General features: G+C 38.3%; 2 protein-coding genes across 11 annotated transcripts in view; both read right to left on the bottom strand.

The window, feature by feature from the left end:
• Positions 1-11,109, bottom strand: part of LOC123763158 (zinc finger and BTB domain-containing protein 7A) — an 80,398-nt gene extending 69,289 nt beyond the window's left edge. For 7 of the 10 annotated variants that reach the window (XR_011222439.1, XM_045750133.2, XM_045750132.2 and 4 more), the window contains exons 1-5: positions 10,951-11,108; positions 9,333-9,434; positions 5,001-5,720; positions 4,073-4,336; positions 2,785-2,886 (exon numbers count right to left, since the gene is read on the bottom strand). Coding sequence is in view for 9 of the 10 variants with exons in the window: in XM_045750133.2 (XP_045606089.2) it covers positions 2,785-2,886; positions 4,073-4,336; positions 5,001-5,720; positions 9,333-9,413 (1,167 nt within the window). In the remaining variant the exon portion in view is untranslated. Of the gene's footprint in view, positions 1-2,784; positions 2,887-4,072; positions 4,337-5,000; positions 5,721-9,332; positions 9,435-10,380; positions 10,400-10,747; positions 10,903-10,950 lie in introns of those variants that run through there. The other 3 variants (XM_045750131.2, XM_069303064.1, XM_069303065.1) reach the window with 3 other exon arrangements.
• Positions 11,110-12,734: 1,625 nt separating this feature from the next.
• Positions 12,735-19,484, bottom strand: Spx (Spliceosomal protein on the X). Its single transcript, XM_045750130.1, has 4 exons — positions 19,352-19,484; positions 18,239-18,438; positions 15,530-15,688; positions 12,735-13,963 (listed from the first exon to the last, which is right to left on the bottom strand). The coding sequence occupies exons 1-4, from the start codon at positions 19,383-19,385 to the stop codon at positions 12,899-12,901; spliced, it is 1,458 nt and encodes a 485-aa protein (XP_045606086.1). The 5' UTR covers positions 19,386-19,484; the 3' UTR covers positions 12,735-12,898.

Genomic DNA, 19,484 nt, shown 5'->3' with positions numbered 1-19,484 from the left:
ACCACTTACAAAATAATAACAGGAATCGACCAAATTGACAAAGGAATTCCTGAAAGCGGCAACCTCAAAAAACAAGAGGTCATAAGTTCAAGCTAAGGAAACAACGGTGCCAAAAATCGAAAAGTAGAGATGAAGTGGTTCAGCAGTCTGACGACATACTACTGTACTTTAAGAGCATAAATAAAGGAAATAAACCAGTAAACAAATTAATAAATATATAATAAAATCAAGTGATTACAGTGAACTGAGTTAAGAGCAACACAATGTTCAGTGAAGTGAATTTAGAATGTGCTAGAGAGCATGAAATTTTATGGTCTGATATGGCAATAGATGCAAGAGTATTTTGGTAGTAAAGAGGACATTAACTTGGATACTCATTTGGTTTATACAGTACTGAAATATGAATATCAAATAACTTCAGTTAAAACAGTGTATTCAGCTGTATTTATAGCACAATGGCTTCTTGTGCAAAGGTTATACTGTTATGCCCATGTCTGGCATAGCACAATTGCTTCTTTATTCACAGGTTATACTGTCATGCCCATGTCTGGCATAGCACAATTGCTTCTTTATGCACAGGTTATACTGTCATGCCCATGTCTGGCATAGCACAATTGCTTCTTTATGCATAGGTTATACTGTCATGCCCATGTCTGGCATAGCACAATTGCTTCTTTATGCATAGGTTATACTGTCATGCCCATGTCTGGCATAGCACAATTGCTTCTTTATGCACAGGTTATACTGTCATGCCCATGTCTGGCATAGCACAATTGCTTCTTTATGCATAGGTTATACTGTCATGCCCATGTCTAGTATAGTACAATTGCTTTTTTACGCACGGGTTATACAGTAACCTGTGTCTAGTAACAGTATAAACAATCTCAATAGGCTACACACCAACAGCATGTCAAATAACAAAACGGTAACTAGTAGGATGGCTCATTGGTACACCAAGTGGTGCTTTAGCATAATAGTTTTGAGCTTTATTAATCTCTTTGTAAGAGGCAATTTAAGACTAAAAGCAAACTATGAAAGGTTGAACAGCATTCGGTAAGCTTTTGATTACATGTCCATTATCTTTTTTTTTTTTTTGAGATATATACAAGAGTTGTTACATTCTTGTACAGCCACTAGTACGCGTAGCGTTTCGGGCAGGTCCCTGGAATACGATCCCCGCCGCGAAGAATCGTTGTTACAACCAAGTACACGTTTTACTGTTGAGTTAAACAGAGGCTACAGTTAAGGATTTGCACCCAATAAATCTTTCCCGGCCAGGATACGTTCATTCAGTTCAATACTAGGGTACTGTATTTAACAATGCATATATTAGGCTTTCATGTGTATATTAGATCACGTGTCATACATATTAGACTTCACACTATACAGAATATTAATATTTGAGTATTTTTTTTATTGTATAGTCAGTAGTCAAGAACTTCAATTACTTTTCATTACCCACATTGTTCAACAAGTTAATCTAAAACACATTTACCTTTTTTAGACATATGTTATTAATGGGTGATTTCCATTTTTTCTTTTGCAATTCACATTCATATCTATAACAATTATGTAAGATCACAGTCATTTTAAATAATCTTGGTATTTTGTATACACAAAAGTTATATAGACATATACAATTTTGTATACACAAAGTTGCAGAATAAATTTCCTTTTGATATCTCTTCTTTGAGTTTACCATTTCATTCATTTTTCAATCTGTGGTTGAAATTAATATCCAAAAAACTGCAAGGGTCATGAATCAATAAATATATGTCTAAATACACACATTAGAGAAAAGACAATATATCCTTGAGCTAGAATTCTTGCATTGTTAAAAACTAAATTATAGGCACGATGAAAGAAAATGTATACAAACACATGGCAACAAAATTAAATACTCATTCAAATCAACGGCAGCAGAGGTGATGATGCACTTACCTTCTGCAGAGCTGATGGTACACACACAATCAATAATCAGTATCAACCAATACTGCACAGTATTTTAAAATACTGTATTGTAAATGATTTCTACGTAATTTGCCGACGACTAAAACACTGCATTGAACTTTCTAATCAGTTAAACACAAAGCTTGCAATAATTTATTTACCTACCTGGGCATATATATTTCTGGGTTTATATTAAAAAGAAGTCTAACAGCAATGATTTAGTCAACAGCATTCTAAGTAAATGACATAATAAATATTTACATTACCAACGAATTCTTGACCGAACCAGATGATCGTACGTTTACACTCATTTCTCAAGCAACAACCAATCAAGTAATAAACATGTAAACCACTGAATATACAAGGAACTTCACTTGTCATTCAAAATATTGAATTTGAATAATCAGCTGATGTAATATGCCTCAAAGTCTGCCAAAATGGAGAAAGCACAAACTGTTTTATGATTCTACATTTAGTTTTCAAACACGAGAACAGAACTAACTACAGGCAAGCTCATGCTTTTTGCAACTTAAGACTGTGCAAGTACAGAAGCTTGTCACAAGCAACAAGTGTCAAGAATGACAAGTGAATTCGCCACAGTTCATAACATCTACAACAACAACAACAACAGAAAAATATGCCATCATGGTTCTTTATATACAGAACTTTATAAGCACAAAATCTTACTAGATAATAAATTGAATTTGGCTCAATATATATAAATCCATTGATCTAAGGCTATATTCTCAAGATTAAGAGTCAGAATCTATAAATCTACACATAAATGGCCATCAATGGCAACCTTTTCTGTGAAGCAAGAGGTACAACACTTACCAACTGGTGCTGCTGCGGGTGGTCGGCAGTGGGTGGACTTCCTTCCCCACTGTAATTTTCTACTCCTGAGAGTCCTGCAGTAAAGTCTCCTCCACCCAGCCACTGAAGAAATACAGTATAACATTCAGTTAAGACTGATCATTTACATACTGTATATTGTATGTATTTGAAGATTACTAGGTGTAATTTTCCTGGTGCCTGGTGATAGACTCAACAAAAGACTAGTCAACAAATATTTTATTCAAAAGGATCTGGTGCCAGAAGTTTTGACCAAATATTCCCAGTTTGCTAACTGTAGGTAATAACCGAGTGATTGTAACCTACCTATCGCTGTCCACTGGATGGGGAGGAATGTGCAGGATAAACATATCAATTGTGACACTAGCTCTCCACACATGTCAGTTGCTTAAATTAGAAATTGACTTGTGGTCGGTCTAGAGCCCATTGTTGATGTGACTACGTGCATTGAATTTTGTAACTAGCTCATCAAGATTGTAACTTGCTTAGCTAAATGAATTGTGGGGTTCAGTCCCTAAGCCCATTATGTGTCTCTGTAACCATTTCCACTACCCCCAAACAAGATGGGTATGGGGTGCATAATAAATACACTAAATTAACTAATTTGTTAATGTAACCCAGATGTAACAGCAATAGTAGAAACTATCACTGAAATGACCACTAATGCAATATTCCTTAGATAAGACCAGAGAGCAAGAAGAGAGAGCAGGGGAAGAAGTGGATGTGGCCCAGCTGGTGTGGATCAATCAGCTGTGCCACACCCACTCCTTCCTCTGCTTTCTTGGCTATTTGGATAAGGTATTAGATGAAGGTACTAGAGTAAAAAGAATACTTATAATCATGTCACTGAAATTATCACACACGACTGTTCAATTGTTACAGAGTATATTAGAAAGAAAGTTAAGATTGAGGTAGCTTTCCTGGCGAGATTTACTTCAACATGTCTAAAATAGTGACAAAATTTATCAGAAAATTAGAAAACTTTGAGGTATCAGCAATTGCAGAATTACGAAGGGAACATTAGCACAAATTAATTCAGACAAGAGAAGTTGCTGTGTTTCACCTGAAACTAGTGATACAGAACCTTGTGGAGACATTGCAGTAACTATGACAATTAGGAAATACAGCTGTGGTGTACATGTAAACAAAAATACAATCCAGAGTATAATTTGGCAAACTTCATGTATACTGTATTTAATTCAACTATACAAATATCCAGATTTCGATGAGAAAATTAGAAAAATTCATGAAAATACAATATTAAACTAACCTCATGCATGCCCGAGGGCCCAGCTAGTGCCTCAACAACTACTTCTGGCAGTGCTTGCGCCAAGTGGCCGTGATGGCCCTGGCTTTCATACTCTTTAGGTAGCAATAACTTGGTGGAGTCATCTTGAGCTCCATCAATGGCACTGCCTGATATTTCATCCGAAGCAGGGTCATAGCTCATACTTGTATTTAGAGAATTAATTTGGTTATCTCCTGGATCCTCCCATGCCTCTTCCTTAATAACTATCGCCTCATCACCACCATCCTGTAATTAAATGGAGATTGCTTAGGCATTAAATTGAATTAGGCATTACTTAAAAGTAAGGATGCATTCCAGTACAAAGAAAACTACTGAACGTGATGAAATGCCTCTCTCTAGAGGGGCCTTGGTGGCTGCCTATTGCTAGCCACAATGAGATAGCTCCACACCTATAAACATATCAGCCCTTGTGAGTCACCGAATGCCTACCAGGGACCAAAGGCCAAAACCTAGGCCCTGCAAAAAAGCTGCAGAGAGCAGGGGATCCATGATCACTCAATGAAAAAGCAGCCCTTCAGACAAGAAGTGACACAAAACAGACAACTGCAAGCTTCACAAAAAGTAAACAGCGCAGCAAACAACTCGACAAACAATCCATCCAAGTGTTAGGTCATGCACCCTCCTAGTAGCATCTGTCCGTCACCAGGCGGCAGCACAACAGGAGCCCAGTACTCGCTCACTACCAGTACAGAGGAAGACTTAAAATATAAGCCAACAGGAGGCAAGAAATAATATAATCTAGTACAATAAACATGAATTATCACAAATAATAACAACTTTATTATAGGTTATTCATTTAAAAAAGATTGCTATTTAATATAATTTAAAATATTCAAAATGAAACAAACATTTAAATGTTGCAAGTTGTAATAATTAAAGATTTACAGACCTTATATTGATTTCTAGAGGAGTCTTGGGAGCCAGATTGATGTGTAAGTCTCTGGTTGAGCTGCTGTTCTCCTCTCTGCCGAGTTTTGTTTGCATTTGTTCTCTCACTATTGTCCCCTCTGTCAGAAGCACTATCTTCCACACTTTCCAATCTCTCCTTCACATCCTCTAGATTTTCTCCTTCACCCTGATAACTAGCTTTTGAATTTTCTAACATTTGATTACTTTCTCTAGTATGTGCAGATCCTTTGGGAGAATCTGAAGCACGTGTAGGAGATGATCCTCCATGAGATGAGGTTTCATTATCTTCTCTTCGTCTTCTCTTTGGGTATGGACTGTTTATGTCATCAATAGATTCTACTCCACGAGCCATTTTTAACTGAGGACTAGACCTCTCACTGCTTAAACTGCGGTTATTCACTGTACTTTTCTTATCAGCCGGTATTTCATCTGGAACAGCCAAGCCCTTAATTTGCAACAACTCTGCAACTTTAATAAGACGAGCCAAATCTCTCTGGGCAACACTCACTATACCAGCATACATATAGCTTAAGAGAGCTTCTAGTTCATCACGTCGCACATCCTGCAGCAATACAACTGGGTGCTTCCCCAATGTGTGTTCAAACATGTCCTCAAAATACTGGCTGCAAGTTGATAGCACCAGTTTATGTACTGGGTAGAATCTGCCTTCACATGCCACAGTTGCATCAGTATATTTTTCCTAAAACAAGAAACAAAATTACATACAGTATTTAATTTCAAAGCTGTCATATAATGATTATGCAAGTATGTTGAGCACAATATATTACATACACTGTTAATAGGTTCCCCCTTGTGCCAGTCGTTTTCCTAATATTCCTTCTTTTATGTCACTTGTGTACCATTTCCTTCATACTCCAAGATAGTGATTAACCAAGACATGAATACTTGGCAGGCTGTGGGCTAACTATGCGACTGTCACTAGTTTGTGATGGAATCTCATAAGCTGCTCTTTATAAGAGTACAGGTACTGATATTCACTTAAAGTACAGTATAAACATTTATCCAGTCTTTGTCTCAATTTACATACTATTAAATATATATATTGCATTTAATATTGTCTTACAGTATTGTCCTACTAAATGTGATATTTAAAAAATTGAGATCAATATGTATCAAGACCAATGGATTGAATTGCCTTAAATAATCAATATTACAACAATTTTAGTTTTCTAAAGCAATACCAAATTTAAGCCATACACATTCTAGTTTCTCAGTGCAAGCAAATGGCAACTGTGTGTGGAAGTCAACCTATTACACGAAGCTCAGCAAATTTTTCAAGTGTATCTTAAAAGTCATTAACAATAGAAGGAACTGAAAGGAAGTCATATGTCTAGAAAGACTTGGCATAAGATTATTCTCACAAGGAAGAGAAAAATTTATGTGATAGCGTATTTCACTGATAGAATATTTTATTAATACACAAATGACTGGTTTCCTTTTAAGAAATTTCCAGAATGCTATTTTAGAATTTAATCACAGTATATTTTATTTGTCTATTGCTTTTCAAAGCAGAGAACCAAGAGGTTGAAAGCATTTCAGAAACTACCACCTGTACCCTATTTGTGAGAGCATGCAAGTCAATGTTGAAAAATGACAAAAGTATATAATGTTTTCTTTAAATCGTCAGTGATAATGATCAAGGGTTAAACGTAATGAAAAGCTCTTTACTGGATGGCCTCAGTAGCTTTTCTGTGCATTGGTTTACATCAACAGGCTCTGAAGCTGTGTCCCAATGCTGAAGACTGTAACACGGGTAGGGTTTCTCGACTTATCTTTCCTTCTTTTCCCTCTCTACCCGTATTATTACTTTTTATTCTCTACAAGGGAGTCCAAAACTTTTACTAAAGCCGACTCCACGCCACGTGGTCCTAAGACGATTGACCGACTTAGGATTCTACAACCCGTATGACGTGACATAGACTTTGAGCAAAACCCTAGAGTCGCCTCCGCCGCCACCACCAGACCAGTAACTCTAAGCAATGATCGAGGTCTGGATCGATCATGCTAATTAATCAACCTTGGGGCTTGATCCCCACTAGTAACCGATGACCTTGGAAACTTGGAGTGTGGAATTAATTACACGGGAATGATGAATTCCGACTCGATGTTAGAATCGGCGCCCAATCCAACTCTGCCTCGTGTGGACCACGTGACCAGGACAAGTTCACATAAACACATGGAAATAATAAAATGCAAATTATTAACTAATTAATTTATTAAAAGAAAACTAAAACAAAATCTAAATATGTTCACTCCCTGTCACTTTAACACTCCCTACTTGACCTGAACGGCAATGAGTTGACTATCCCTATAAATAACAATAGCAACTATACCTCTATGTTGACCAGCTAAAGATGTTGGGCTGGTCTTGGGGGAGAGGTGAGATGGGTTGACCTCCCCCAGTTGATCTGGAGTCCACACTAATTTCTCCTCGTCTGGTCTTCCCCAGACTAGAGCATTGTATCCTTCCGCATAGTCTAAGTTTTACCAAGTTACTAGCAAGGTTTAAGTTATAACAATTAACCTCTGTTGTACTTAATTGATCCAGACTGGTTGAATTATTTTACTGAAGTTAAATTACACAAGCATCTAACGGCAGAGTTGTTCCCGTTCCCCAAAATGGTTAATTGAACTTTGAGAAATAGTAGACATGTCAACTCTGATGACCTATGACCGCCAGGTCACTCCGCCTTACAACTTAGATCTGATTCGTGACGTCACTGATGGTGACTTAACTCAATAATTAGAATACTCTTGATATTGTACCCAGTAATATTATACAATACAATTTTAATACAAAATGAATAAAAGGCTAATTTCTCTAAATTACTGAATACTATAGGATGATTCATTATACGCAACTATGAACAGAGACGCCCGCCATTTGTGACTCAGACCTGCTAATCCCCAGGGGAATGTGTGTTGTTGAGGTCAGGTCCCTACACGAAACTTCTGGAACCTTCTGGAATAATTCTCACAACCAGCCTAGTTTGTTACAAGACTTTGCCCAATTTCTTAACAGTAATGTCTAAAAATGAACAAATTCGTAATTTTTTGCACCACAACCCAGCTAATTGTGCCCTTTTACCCGTTACTTCCACAGTTTACCCGGCTGCTCCTGCAGTTTACCCTGCTACTTCTACAGTTTATCCAGCTGCTACTGCAGTTTACCAAGGTTTATATACTGGGTTCCAAGGGGTTGTCATAGCCAGGAGGTGGTAATGGGGGACGAGCTCCCATGACCTATAAAATGCTCTTATACGGCATGCATCTGCAATAGCCTCTGACAACCAAGTTCAACTCCTGGCCTGCACAGGTGGCTCAGTCTTTAAGTCCGGCAGAACTGCTTTTACCAACAGGAGAAGGGGCAAGAGCGTGCCTCTGGCGCCTTAAAACCAGTTGCTCCGGGTAGATGGGACTCGATAGCCTGGGAAGGCAGCCCATCTAGGGGAAGGAAAACCCTGATTTTAAACCTCCGCTGCCTTGCGGCCATACCCCATTTTCGGGAAAAGCTTCAGGAGTCAACCTCGAGGAAAAATCCGGAGTTGGAGCCTCCAAGGCAGTTCGTTGTTGACATCAACCTCGTTCTGGCAGCTCCTGCGACGTTGCTGGAACCATGTGTATTGGCATTTGCCTTTCTATTGGATAATTTCAGCAACATGGAGAGGAGGGACCTGCTGCATGGGTAACAGCTTCTCCTCCATATCTACCTACCCAGGCTTTGTACCCTGTCAGGGCGCAACTCCATAGTCTTTAGACTGAAAGATGCCTACAACTACTGCAGTTTACCCAGCACATGAACTGTACGAAGGGGACTACATTAGATGGGGGCCATTGCCTCACTCAGGGTACCCGGTGTGGCATGTTCGACACACAACGGGCACATGAACTGTACAGAGGGGGACTACATTATATGGGGGCCATTGCCCCAAGAAAAGGGAGATGATATGGGAAAAAAGTTAACAAGATATAGCTGGACAGATCAAGTTAGTAATGTGAAATATGTTTAACAAAAAATATATAAAATAAATGAAAATGTCGTGTCTGCCAGTGTACAAGATGCACCATATGGGGAATATCATTTTTAGTATGTTTCATCATACATTTATTGAAAGTGATGTTTAAGTAGTTTTGTGAGAGAAAACATACAATTTTGTGCTTGTTAATACAACATATATATTGGGTTGGTGGTGGATAAAAAACCGTGCATCCTATCCATTAGAAAATACCGTATATATAAATGTACTAAAATGCAATTTATTTAAATGTTTAAACAATAATGAAACCTTACCTTATGTCTTAGCTGTGACAGCATGTGGCAAAATGTGGTGCTGTGGTTGTTCCATGATAATGACAGCATCCCATCTGCCATCTTGGAGATGATTAGTTCCCCCTAAACAAAAATGAAAATTTACATTAAAAACAAAACAAAAAAGGTTGTTTCATATCACCTTAAATACCTACAGAATACATGGTAAGATTGCACAAGAGCAAGAGCGATATATGGTATATCAACATGCGATATAGTGGCATATTGCTGTGACATGAAATTAAAGCAGAGTATAGTGGCCCCTCCATTAACGAATAACACTTTTCTTCACCTTTTTTTCATTTAACATTTAGGCCTAAGGGTAGATACTAGAAGTGTTAAGTTATCCAGAGCTATATATTTCCTAGATCTAAAGCCAACAAATGGTTCATATCTGGGACCTCTATGGCTACTAGATGTATGGGAGGCAAATGTGCACAATTACTGAACTAGAAACTTCAATAATTTGTAGCATATTTAGTATAGACAACCAAACAAATACCAAGAACTCCGAGGCATACCCCTGTACTTTAATAACATATTGAAACATAAAAGGTATAGAGTAGAAATCTTGCTGAATAAATAATTGAACATTTAAAAAACTCAGAACATATTTCTCAAAAACGTTTCTATCACCAAATTTCAGGAGTTATATTTTGTTTAATGTATTTAATTTTATTATCAAGTGCACATACAATACTTAAACTGTAGGATGACACTTAGAGATTTCTAGAGAAAGGCATTACTGGTAATACTTGACATCCACATACAGTATTGGTACCAAAATCTGCCCCACTTCTAGCATCAGGACATCAAAATCAACCATCTCCAAATCAAATGCAAATACCAACAAAATCAAACTGTAGATGAACATCCTGTAATTAGCCTCTGGACACATGGGATAGGGTGAAAAATAAATTGCCACTACAAACACGAAAACACTACTAAAGAACACAGATACACCGATGTCAGGACTATGCCTACATGTGCTCAAATGCTCAAAACAAGTCACCCCAGTATATCAACATACGTCTATGGTGCTACAAGTACCACCTCACCACTGACATGAGGTCAGTGGTGTGGTCAGGTCAGTGGTAGAATGCACCATTGTGCATTTTATTGACATGAACTAGTACATGGCTTGATGATCACATACACAACAAATCCAAATACGACATAACCCCCATTAACCTGTATGTAAACAGTGCCAGCAGTGAACACAGCTGGCAGTGGCAGGCCTTGTCAAGCTACCATCAACTCGTAAAAACCATCTATTAATGCATTTAATTAGTTATCAATGGGATGACCGAGGGAGGGAAATTAGAAATGATAGTTTGGCAATTAACAAACCGCCTCTTAACACAGGCGCTCTGCCAGCCTGTTTTCCGTCTACACACCTGTATATACACGGCACTTAAGAGGCCGTGGAGTGCCTTAAGTGTGTGTGAGAGGGATAGTTAAAGTAATGGGACAAGCTAAATCAATGAGGCGAGAAGGAAGGCTCAGCCCCTATAGTGGCCGTCTTGCTCCTCTCTCCACCTTACCCCATCACTATAACACCTCTACTTGACCTTTCCTATTAAACTCGTACTTTACTCACTCGAGGGAAGTTTACGTAAACAGTCTTGGGTACTGCGAGGAGTTTACATGGAGAAAACAAACAAGAGCGAGGCGACACATCAAGATTTTCTTTGTTTGGTTCCAATACTGGGCCGAGTGACCCACCTGTAAGAAGGGCGTATCTGCCCCTCTTGGCCCTCACTCTTATATCTTGCTCACCAATATGTTATCCCTCTTATATAAAAAAAGGAAACTACTCAATAACGAGCCGCCATAGAAGTAAAGTGCTTCTTACTATATTAATATACAAACTTAAATTTCTAACTAGCTCTTTATATAACCATAATTCTTGTAAAATCATTTTGTTTTTTTAAACGCACCATTTCGTTCATTCATATAAACATTTTTTGCAATTATTTGCTATTCATATATAACTATATTTTTATGTAGTGTTCTATAATATAATGAGCTTTATTTGTTTCTATGAATATTCTAAACAGTATATAACAAGGCAATTTTAGTTTTATTTGAAAAAACAAAATTGGCGGGAATGATGGCGTTCATTCGTGCACCATTTAAACATCTTGGCCAACATAACTATATAGTAACATATTATATTTTATAAATTGTGCACCTAATTTAATAATCACTATGTCAATATAAAAAACAAATCAATTTTCCTTATTTGATAAGCTAGTACCACAAGGGTTCATTTTGGGACCAACCATTTTTGTCATATTTAATTCATTGTGTCGCGGGACAGGCAGCCAGTATATTTATACACGTTAGGCTTATATCGAGGCCATCCTCAGGATGCAACCCCACAACAAGCTGACTAACTCTTGGATACCTACTTACTGCTAGGTGAACAGGAGCATTAGGTGATAGGAAACGTGCCCAACCATTTCTGTCCTGTCCGGGATTCGAACCCAGAATTCTCAATTGCGAGTCGAGAACAAACCCGACTGTACTACCGGGACCTTTAATATGACGAGGTGAATATTACCTGAATTTACCTGAGGGAGAACAGGTAAATTTCTGTTCAGGTTACGAGAACAAAAAGCCGTCGGCTTTTTCCCCCCATTTTTCTTCATCTTTTCCATTTGGATTGTAAAAGTTTACAGTTTTGCATGTGCGGTTTCGGCGGGTAGGCGGTTCCATGGGTTTATAACCCTGTGAGTGGAAAAGCATCTGTTCTCAGTCCTACATTATGGCTTGTTGAGCTTGAAGCCGTTACTCCTTACAAGCAAACCACATCATCAAATTCACAGATGACACTAAGATTTATTTAAAGTGGGAAGATGGTCATTCAAACAGGTCTACATGACCGCCACAAATGGTCAGAAGACTGGCAAATGCTTTTTAAAGAGAGTTGCTGTATCTCTAGATGTGGACTATATGCAGGCAGGCAATTTTTCTACATATTATTCATATCTAGTTATTTTGCTTCCTTGCAACTCATCCAGCTTTCATAAAAAGGGGTTTCTCAGCAATATACAGTACACAAAAATAACTAACAAATACCCTCACATCAAAATATTGCTATCTAAATTAGGAAATTTAATTCACATTAGTCCCTTCCAAGAGAACATCATTAATTCAAGTTTTAAATATTAGTGGGAAGAAAAATTCCTATGACTTAAGCTTTACTTCAGGCAATACACTATACTGTATTAACAAGAAAGAATCCCTGGAAGATTGGTAAATACATATTTAAGATCTTTTCACTGGTTTAATATATCATGAAATGTACAATGTACTGTATATCTAAATGAACGACAACTGGACAGCTTTAAATACAAATGGTGAAGAAAAACATGCTACTTTAAGCACTATTTATTAAAAATGTAATTTACATTACAGTGTACAATTTAATAGTCATCAGTCTTCTAGAATATTTTACAATACAGTACAAGTAAATTTAAAATTTTTGTATGGAAAATTAACCCATTCCATGTTAGACTTCTTGAAAGACTGATTTCTAGAATTTACTTTTCTCCCCCTGGAGGAGGGGGTGGTAATGGTGGACGAGGTGGTGGTGGTGGCGGAGCCATGCCTGGGGGAGGAGGTCCACCTTGACCACTAGTAACTGGTACCCCAGGAGGTGGGGGCCTCATTCCTCGTGGGGGAGGACCAGGAGGCATAGGTCCTCCAGATGGGGGAGGGCCTGGAGGTAGTGGTGGCCCACCACGCATGTGTGGTCCCATTCCAGGCATTGGTGGCGGCCCAGGAGGACCTCTTGGAGGATAAGGTGGTCTTCCAAATGGAGGCCTTGGGGGGCCACCTGGATGTGGAGGTCTCCATCCTGGTGGTGGTGGTCTCATTCCTGGTGGAGGCGGCATTCCTGGAGGACCAGGTCGTGGTGGGGGCATACCAGGTGGTGGTGGCATGCCAGGCCCACCTTGCCAAGGAGGTGGAGGCATGCCAGGACGTGGTGGGTAATGTCCATATGGTGGCATCTGTCCCGAGTTGGTTGTTGGAGGCCCCGACATAGGAGGCCCTGGGGGACCAGAGGGTGGAAGAGGGGGCTGTCCAGGAAGAGGTGGTTTTGATGGTGGTGGAGGCATGGGAGGAAGAGGAGGAGCAGATCCAGGTGGTGGGGGTATAGAAGTTGTGGGTGGAACATTAGGGAGAGGAGGAACAGAAGCAGAAGTGCCGGGTGGTGGTGGTACTGGAGGTGGAGGTGGGACTAGCATGCCAGGAGGAGGCACAGACATTCCAGGGGGTGCATTTGATCCAACTCCAGCTGATGGAGGTGGTGGTGGTGCAGGAGGAGGAGGAGCAGACTGTGTAGGCGGTGGAGGAGCATCAGCAAACAATTGATGAGGCTTATCAGCTTGTGATAATGGGTTTTGAGCGGCAAGCAAACGCTCAGCTGCTGTACCGTGCCTCTCTCCTTTACTATCCTTCTTGAAGGCATATGATATGCTAATGGATCGATTACATAGATACTGCCCATTCATTGCTTCAATAGCAGCATCAGATGCTTCAAAGGATGCAAAATTTATAAATGCATAGCCTTTAGAGTTGCCTGTGTCTGGGTCTCTCATAATCTGCAAAGAAATAAAACATTTAAATAATGAGTAATGCCCAATAATGATAATGTCTATAAAATGTGTTAGGAAAGACTACAGCAGTAGTTTAGTTGCTTGTGCTTGATCACTTGTGCCTAAAAAAACTAATAGCTTCTGCATTACTGGATAAAAGGAAGCTACATAAATGCCACCAGTTCTTCCAGTAATATATACAGTATTGCACTACTGTCATGTGTTGAAATATTAGTTAACTAAAGAAAAACAGTTGGAATGCAGATTTTTAACATTTGGCTTTTCATGACTGCAATCAACTTCTAATTTATCACCATCAAATTACTCTTTTCCAGGTGTATGTATGATCCTTAAACTGTAGAAACACACGACCAGACACCCAGAATGGTGCATTATAGAACAAAAAAAAAAAGTTTGGTGCTCAGCCACAAAAATAAAAATGAAAAACCAAGTACAGTACTGTATAGTACTGTACCTCCAACTCGACTATAACTGCCAGAGAAGCATGCAACATCCCACACATACATGGCAACCTCAAAATTCTGCATCATATCCTTCCTAACCCAATCTGGCTTTCCCACTACTGTAACAGTAATTGCCCTTGGCTGTTTAATGCACAGTGCAACCTCAATTCGGTAAACAATATGGGACTATCCCTGATTCACTGAAAATGGAGATGTCATCTGGATGCATTTTGTGAATTTTGTATTTTTAAGACAAGAAAAATACTTTTCTTCAGCTGTTTCTTTCTTCTAATGTTGCTTCCATCTACAGTACAGATACGTAAATTTGTCCACAGCTGCCATGTTAAAATAATTAACATTTAGTACACATTAAATTGAGAGAAGGGTCCGAAGTCAATGGACAATGTTTTTCCTCCACGTCCATACATATATGTGTGTGTGCAAGATATGGCTGTCACCTCCAGTGGTTTTGTGCATATTTAAAATGTGTGGCTAGTAGAATATAGTACAAATGTGTACTACTGTATCCTGTTTATTAAGATTAATGCTAAACTGCTTTAGATGAATCAATACCTGAACACACAAACATGAGGACATATTTAAAATTAAATTACAGCTCAAGTTCAAAATTATAATATTTTTTATAGTACCTATTTCAGGTAATACATGTAGGAAGTTGACACACTGAAATGATGAGAAGATAATAAAGGTAATATGAAGATGATTTCCTAGTGCCAGCTTGCTTGAGTAATAAACACAAGAAGAATAGTGGTGTGTTTCAATGCTCCTCTTGATTTTCCAGCCACAGCAAGAGTGGAAACATACAGTACTATGGACAATTATATCATGAAATATGTTGGCCAAACCACACACTAGAAAGTGAAGGGATGAAGACATTTCGGTCCGTCCTGGACCATTTTCACAATCGACTTGAGAATGGTCCAGGACGGACCAAAACGTCGTCGTCCCTTCACTTTCTAGTGTGTGGTGTGGTTTGGTCAACATATTTCAGCCACGTTATTCTGACTCCTCGTCTGCATATCATGAAATATCCTAATTTAGGAGTCTGGACAGATAATTAACTGAAAATCTCTCGAGAGTTTGTTACCTTCGGTGTTTGCAAGATGACTCCAAAAGCCGAGAAGGTGTCATAAAGAAGCTTCTCATCCACCTCTGGATCCAGGTTGCCAATAAAAATGTTTGCACCAACATCCAAGTTCTTTTGGTGGGCAGAGGCCTTGTTGACTCTTATGGGCTTACCAAATAACTGAAAACATTATTAAATATGTATAACACGTTAGACCATTCGTAAGTAATCATCAAAGAAAGCACCAAGCCGGGAAGGCTATGTAGCACAGACCATTCATAAAAAGAAGAAAAGCTGATCGGGAAGACAAGCAAACAAAAAATTTAAGATGCATGGAAAGCCTTGATGAATATGAAGTAGGATTGGCAGGAGGTTTATGGTGTTTATTCTCCCCTCCTTCAGTTAAATTTAAAGCCAATGCAAACAAAATTTTATAAGTTGTACAAAAGTCAAATGGAAAGATTCTCAAGGCTCACTTTCACAAAGAATTATTGTGGGAATTTAAATATAATTAAATCCACAAAAATATGCTGCTAAACTTTCTCCCTTCATTCTGGATATCCTAACCCCTTTTCCTAAGTCACCCTCTGCTATCTCCACTAGACTATATGTCTGAGATGGCATGACATGTCAGGTATATACATACTAACTGCCTAATTATATACAAGATTTAGAAAGCAAGTTATGTTCAAGAATTGGTATAACCAGCTTCTCCAAGACAGTGCCAAATATTACACTTAACATTACAGCACAGATAATTATAAATGTGAATAAATTCATCAGCTTATCAAAGTGAGTGATAAAGGGTTCCTAAGGAAAGAGCCAAAACTGACTAGTTACGCAATACCACAGCTAAGTAATACAGTGGAACTTCGATACAACAAACTCAGCCTGATCCAAACTTTCAAAGTTTAAATTGTATTAAAGCTTACAGCTAGCCTGTGTTGTTGCACTCACAATGACAAAATTCCTTAAAACATTTCTTTGACAGCTTATCACTCCACCTCATCCACTGAGGGTTCCAAGAGGCTAGCAAATGGACTACGACTGATGCTCCATAAATGAAGAGAAGGGGTATGACACTAGGGATGACAAAGAATATAATAAGGCACTCTGAAGCTGGATAAAAATGTTGCAACACTAACAAAACTCCGGGCCTGGCCACCAATTAATTTTACATTATACAAGGACCTTGTGGATATTAAAGACATGGCATAATACATCATACCACTTAAATGCAGCTATGCTAATGAGGAAGATGCATTAATAGGAAATATGGAAAAGTTGCTGGGTATGTAGAATGGGTACAGTACCAGAATCAACACCAAAGTTTCAAATGTTGATATGATAGAGCCTAATAGGCTCAAGAACCTGTTCAACAATTGAATGACATTGAGAGGTGGGACCAAAGAGCCTGAGCTCATTCCCCCCCTCAAGCACAATTAGGAAGATATAATTAGATGACAATTAAATGAGTACATACCTTTCAAATATTACTAATTTAGGTGTAGGTGCATCATTTGTTTCATGACCTCGAGAACTAAGCCAGTAAAATGCAATGAGTGAAAAATCTGGTCTAAGTACTTGGTGGTTTGCTCATATTAAGAGAAGCTAAAATTTATATTACCCAAGATTATTGAAATGGCGAAGCATACTATATAAGCATACTGTATACGCATACTGTACATACTGTACTATAAAAGTGATTATTGAAGCTGGCTACTTTTCTGAGCATGAGTTCAATGTGGATGAGATGGTTATTTTGAAAGTGCCAGCAAGCACATCTTTATCCAAACTAGAAAAGACTGTTCCCATTTCATGGGAATCAAGGCCCTTTCCATTCTATTAGTGGGTGCCAATGTAGCTTACAATTGCAAATTAAAGCCACTGCCAATCTCATAATTACTCCACATTAAACTATAGCATTAACAGTTAGTATGATAGCTAGTACAACTAATGTACTTATTGATGATAGTGTACAAATTAGCAAATTCAGAAATAAATTATAAATGAGAAATGAGATGGGGAAGCACTCCACTAGCTCCCCTTTCTAAATTATAAGGCAATACTACTTGCAGTGTCCTGGGTGGCCCCTGGCTGTTGGCTCATGAAGCAACTCAGGAGACCACTCAGAATAAAAGAAATGCTCATAATTTTCTTGTGCTAAACTTGTGCTAAACAGAGGGCATTCCTTGAATACCCATGTGGAACCTGATTAACAACACAAACAAGATCAAATTATTTGATTTTTTCCTCAAATTGCTACACTGTTGAAAAGATTGCACATGTAAGCAATATTCACAAGTTTCCATGAAATTCTGGAACACAGCAATGTATGTATAATTTTCCATATCTGAAACAATGAATAAAAGTGAATAACTACCTTAATCACTGGTTATAATACCATGCAAACTAGGGTTGCCAATTCACACATGTCTGGTTAGAAATGTGGTATGAGATATATCCTGGCCATATTAATGCATATCTCCTCCCTTTTATTTATTTATTTATATACAAGAAGTTACATTGGGGGTTAACAGAGAATATAGAAAATAAGTTGAATTAACATTCTTGTAAAGCCACTAGCACGCATAGCGTTTCATGCCTCCCTCACTTCCTACTTTATCAAATGGCAAAATATTTCCAAACATGAATAAGCTTATTATAGATTATGAAAGAGATAAACAAGCCCCAAGATATTTTATAACAAATTACTCAAGAGACACTCACCTTTATCATATTCATAATTTTTATAGCATAGTCGGCATCTTCCTCCCCCATAAACTCAACAAAGCCATAACCCTGATGCTGCTGGGTAACACGGTCCTTGGGCATGTGGACGTTCACCACTGGTCCAGCTTGAACAAATAATTCCCAAAGTAGCCCTTCTGACACTTTGTCGTCAAGACCTCCAACATATATGGTGGCATCTAGAGGAGAAAAAAGGCACAATTAGTCACATAAAAATTGTATTTTCTTGGATAAAACAGTTATATTTTAGTGCCTTTTTCAAAATGTTATAAAGGTGTCAGCTAACAGGCTAATCTTTTTTTAAAAGATTATCTAATTGAAAATGCACTAGAAAAGATGCTGGACCATCTCCTAACTACATTCTTTACACAAGTAAACCAACCCTTCCCTGAGGCTGACCCAACACACACCTCATCCACATGTACAGAGTATGACATCCAATCTAGCGCAACTACATTTATGTATTTGTATATGTCAACTTAAATTCAATTTGCTGTCATGACGAACACCAACGAATTTCCTTGCTATAAATTTTAGTATTGTTAATTGTCAGATTACATTGATTGGTGGACTTGTTTCCAAATAATATGCAATAAGTTTCTTCAATGTTGAGTGTGAGTTAGCAGTCGGCTACAAATGAACTCTTTTGAGTTCAGTATTCGCTGTCTAGAGTAAGTGGGTTGGCACGAGAGAAAAGGAAGGTTGTGTCCGCAAACAGAATTCGCTTAAGGTGTTTAGTGGTATTTGGTATGTCACTGATATAATGAGAAAGTCTGGACCAAATATACTATGCAATGCTTATTTGGCAGTGTGGGAAAAGCAGCACCATTCACAGAAACATATTAATTAATGCCTGTCACCAAGATCGCAAATATTATAAGTAGTGACCCCTTAACTCTATAATACTGTAGTTTGTGAAGGTCATTTTAATTAAAGGTATCAAAAGCCTTAAGCAGGTCAACATATAAACCTAATTAATATTAATTTGTTTGGAGCTGTATGTATCAAGTCGAGCACGTCAGTAAACACTTTAACATTTCTGGTCCAAAACTAACAAAAATTTACCCTAAACTCAAAATTTACATAACAAACCTTGGTTACGCTCCGCTATCGGACCAGCAGCCATGGTTACTAGTTACTAAAGAGCAAGTTTTATATTAAAAACATCTCGAAGTTAAAATCCGAGCTCGACCATGTTGACTACAGCAGGTAAACAAACGCTGAG

The sequence above is a fragment of the Procambarus clarkii genome, chromosome 49 (assembly GCF_040958095.1).
Source record: "Procambarus clarkii isolate CNS0578487 chromosome 49, FALCON_Pclarkii_2.0, whole genome shotgun sequence".
NCBI classification, from domain to species: Eukaryota; Metazoa; Arthropoda; class Malacostraca; order Decapoda; family Cambaridae; genus Procambarus; species Procambarus clarkii.
Note: the sequence above shows the minus strand (reverse complement) of the source record. Positions and strands in the feature narration are given on the sequence as shown.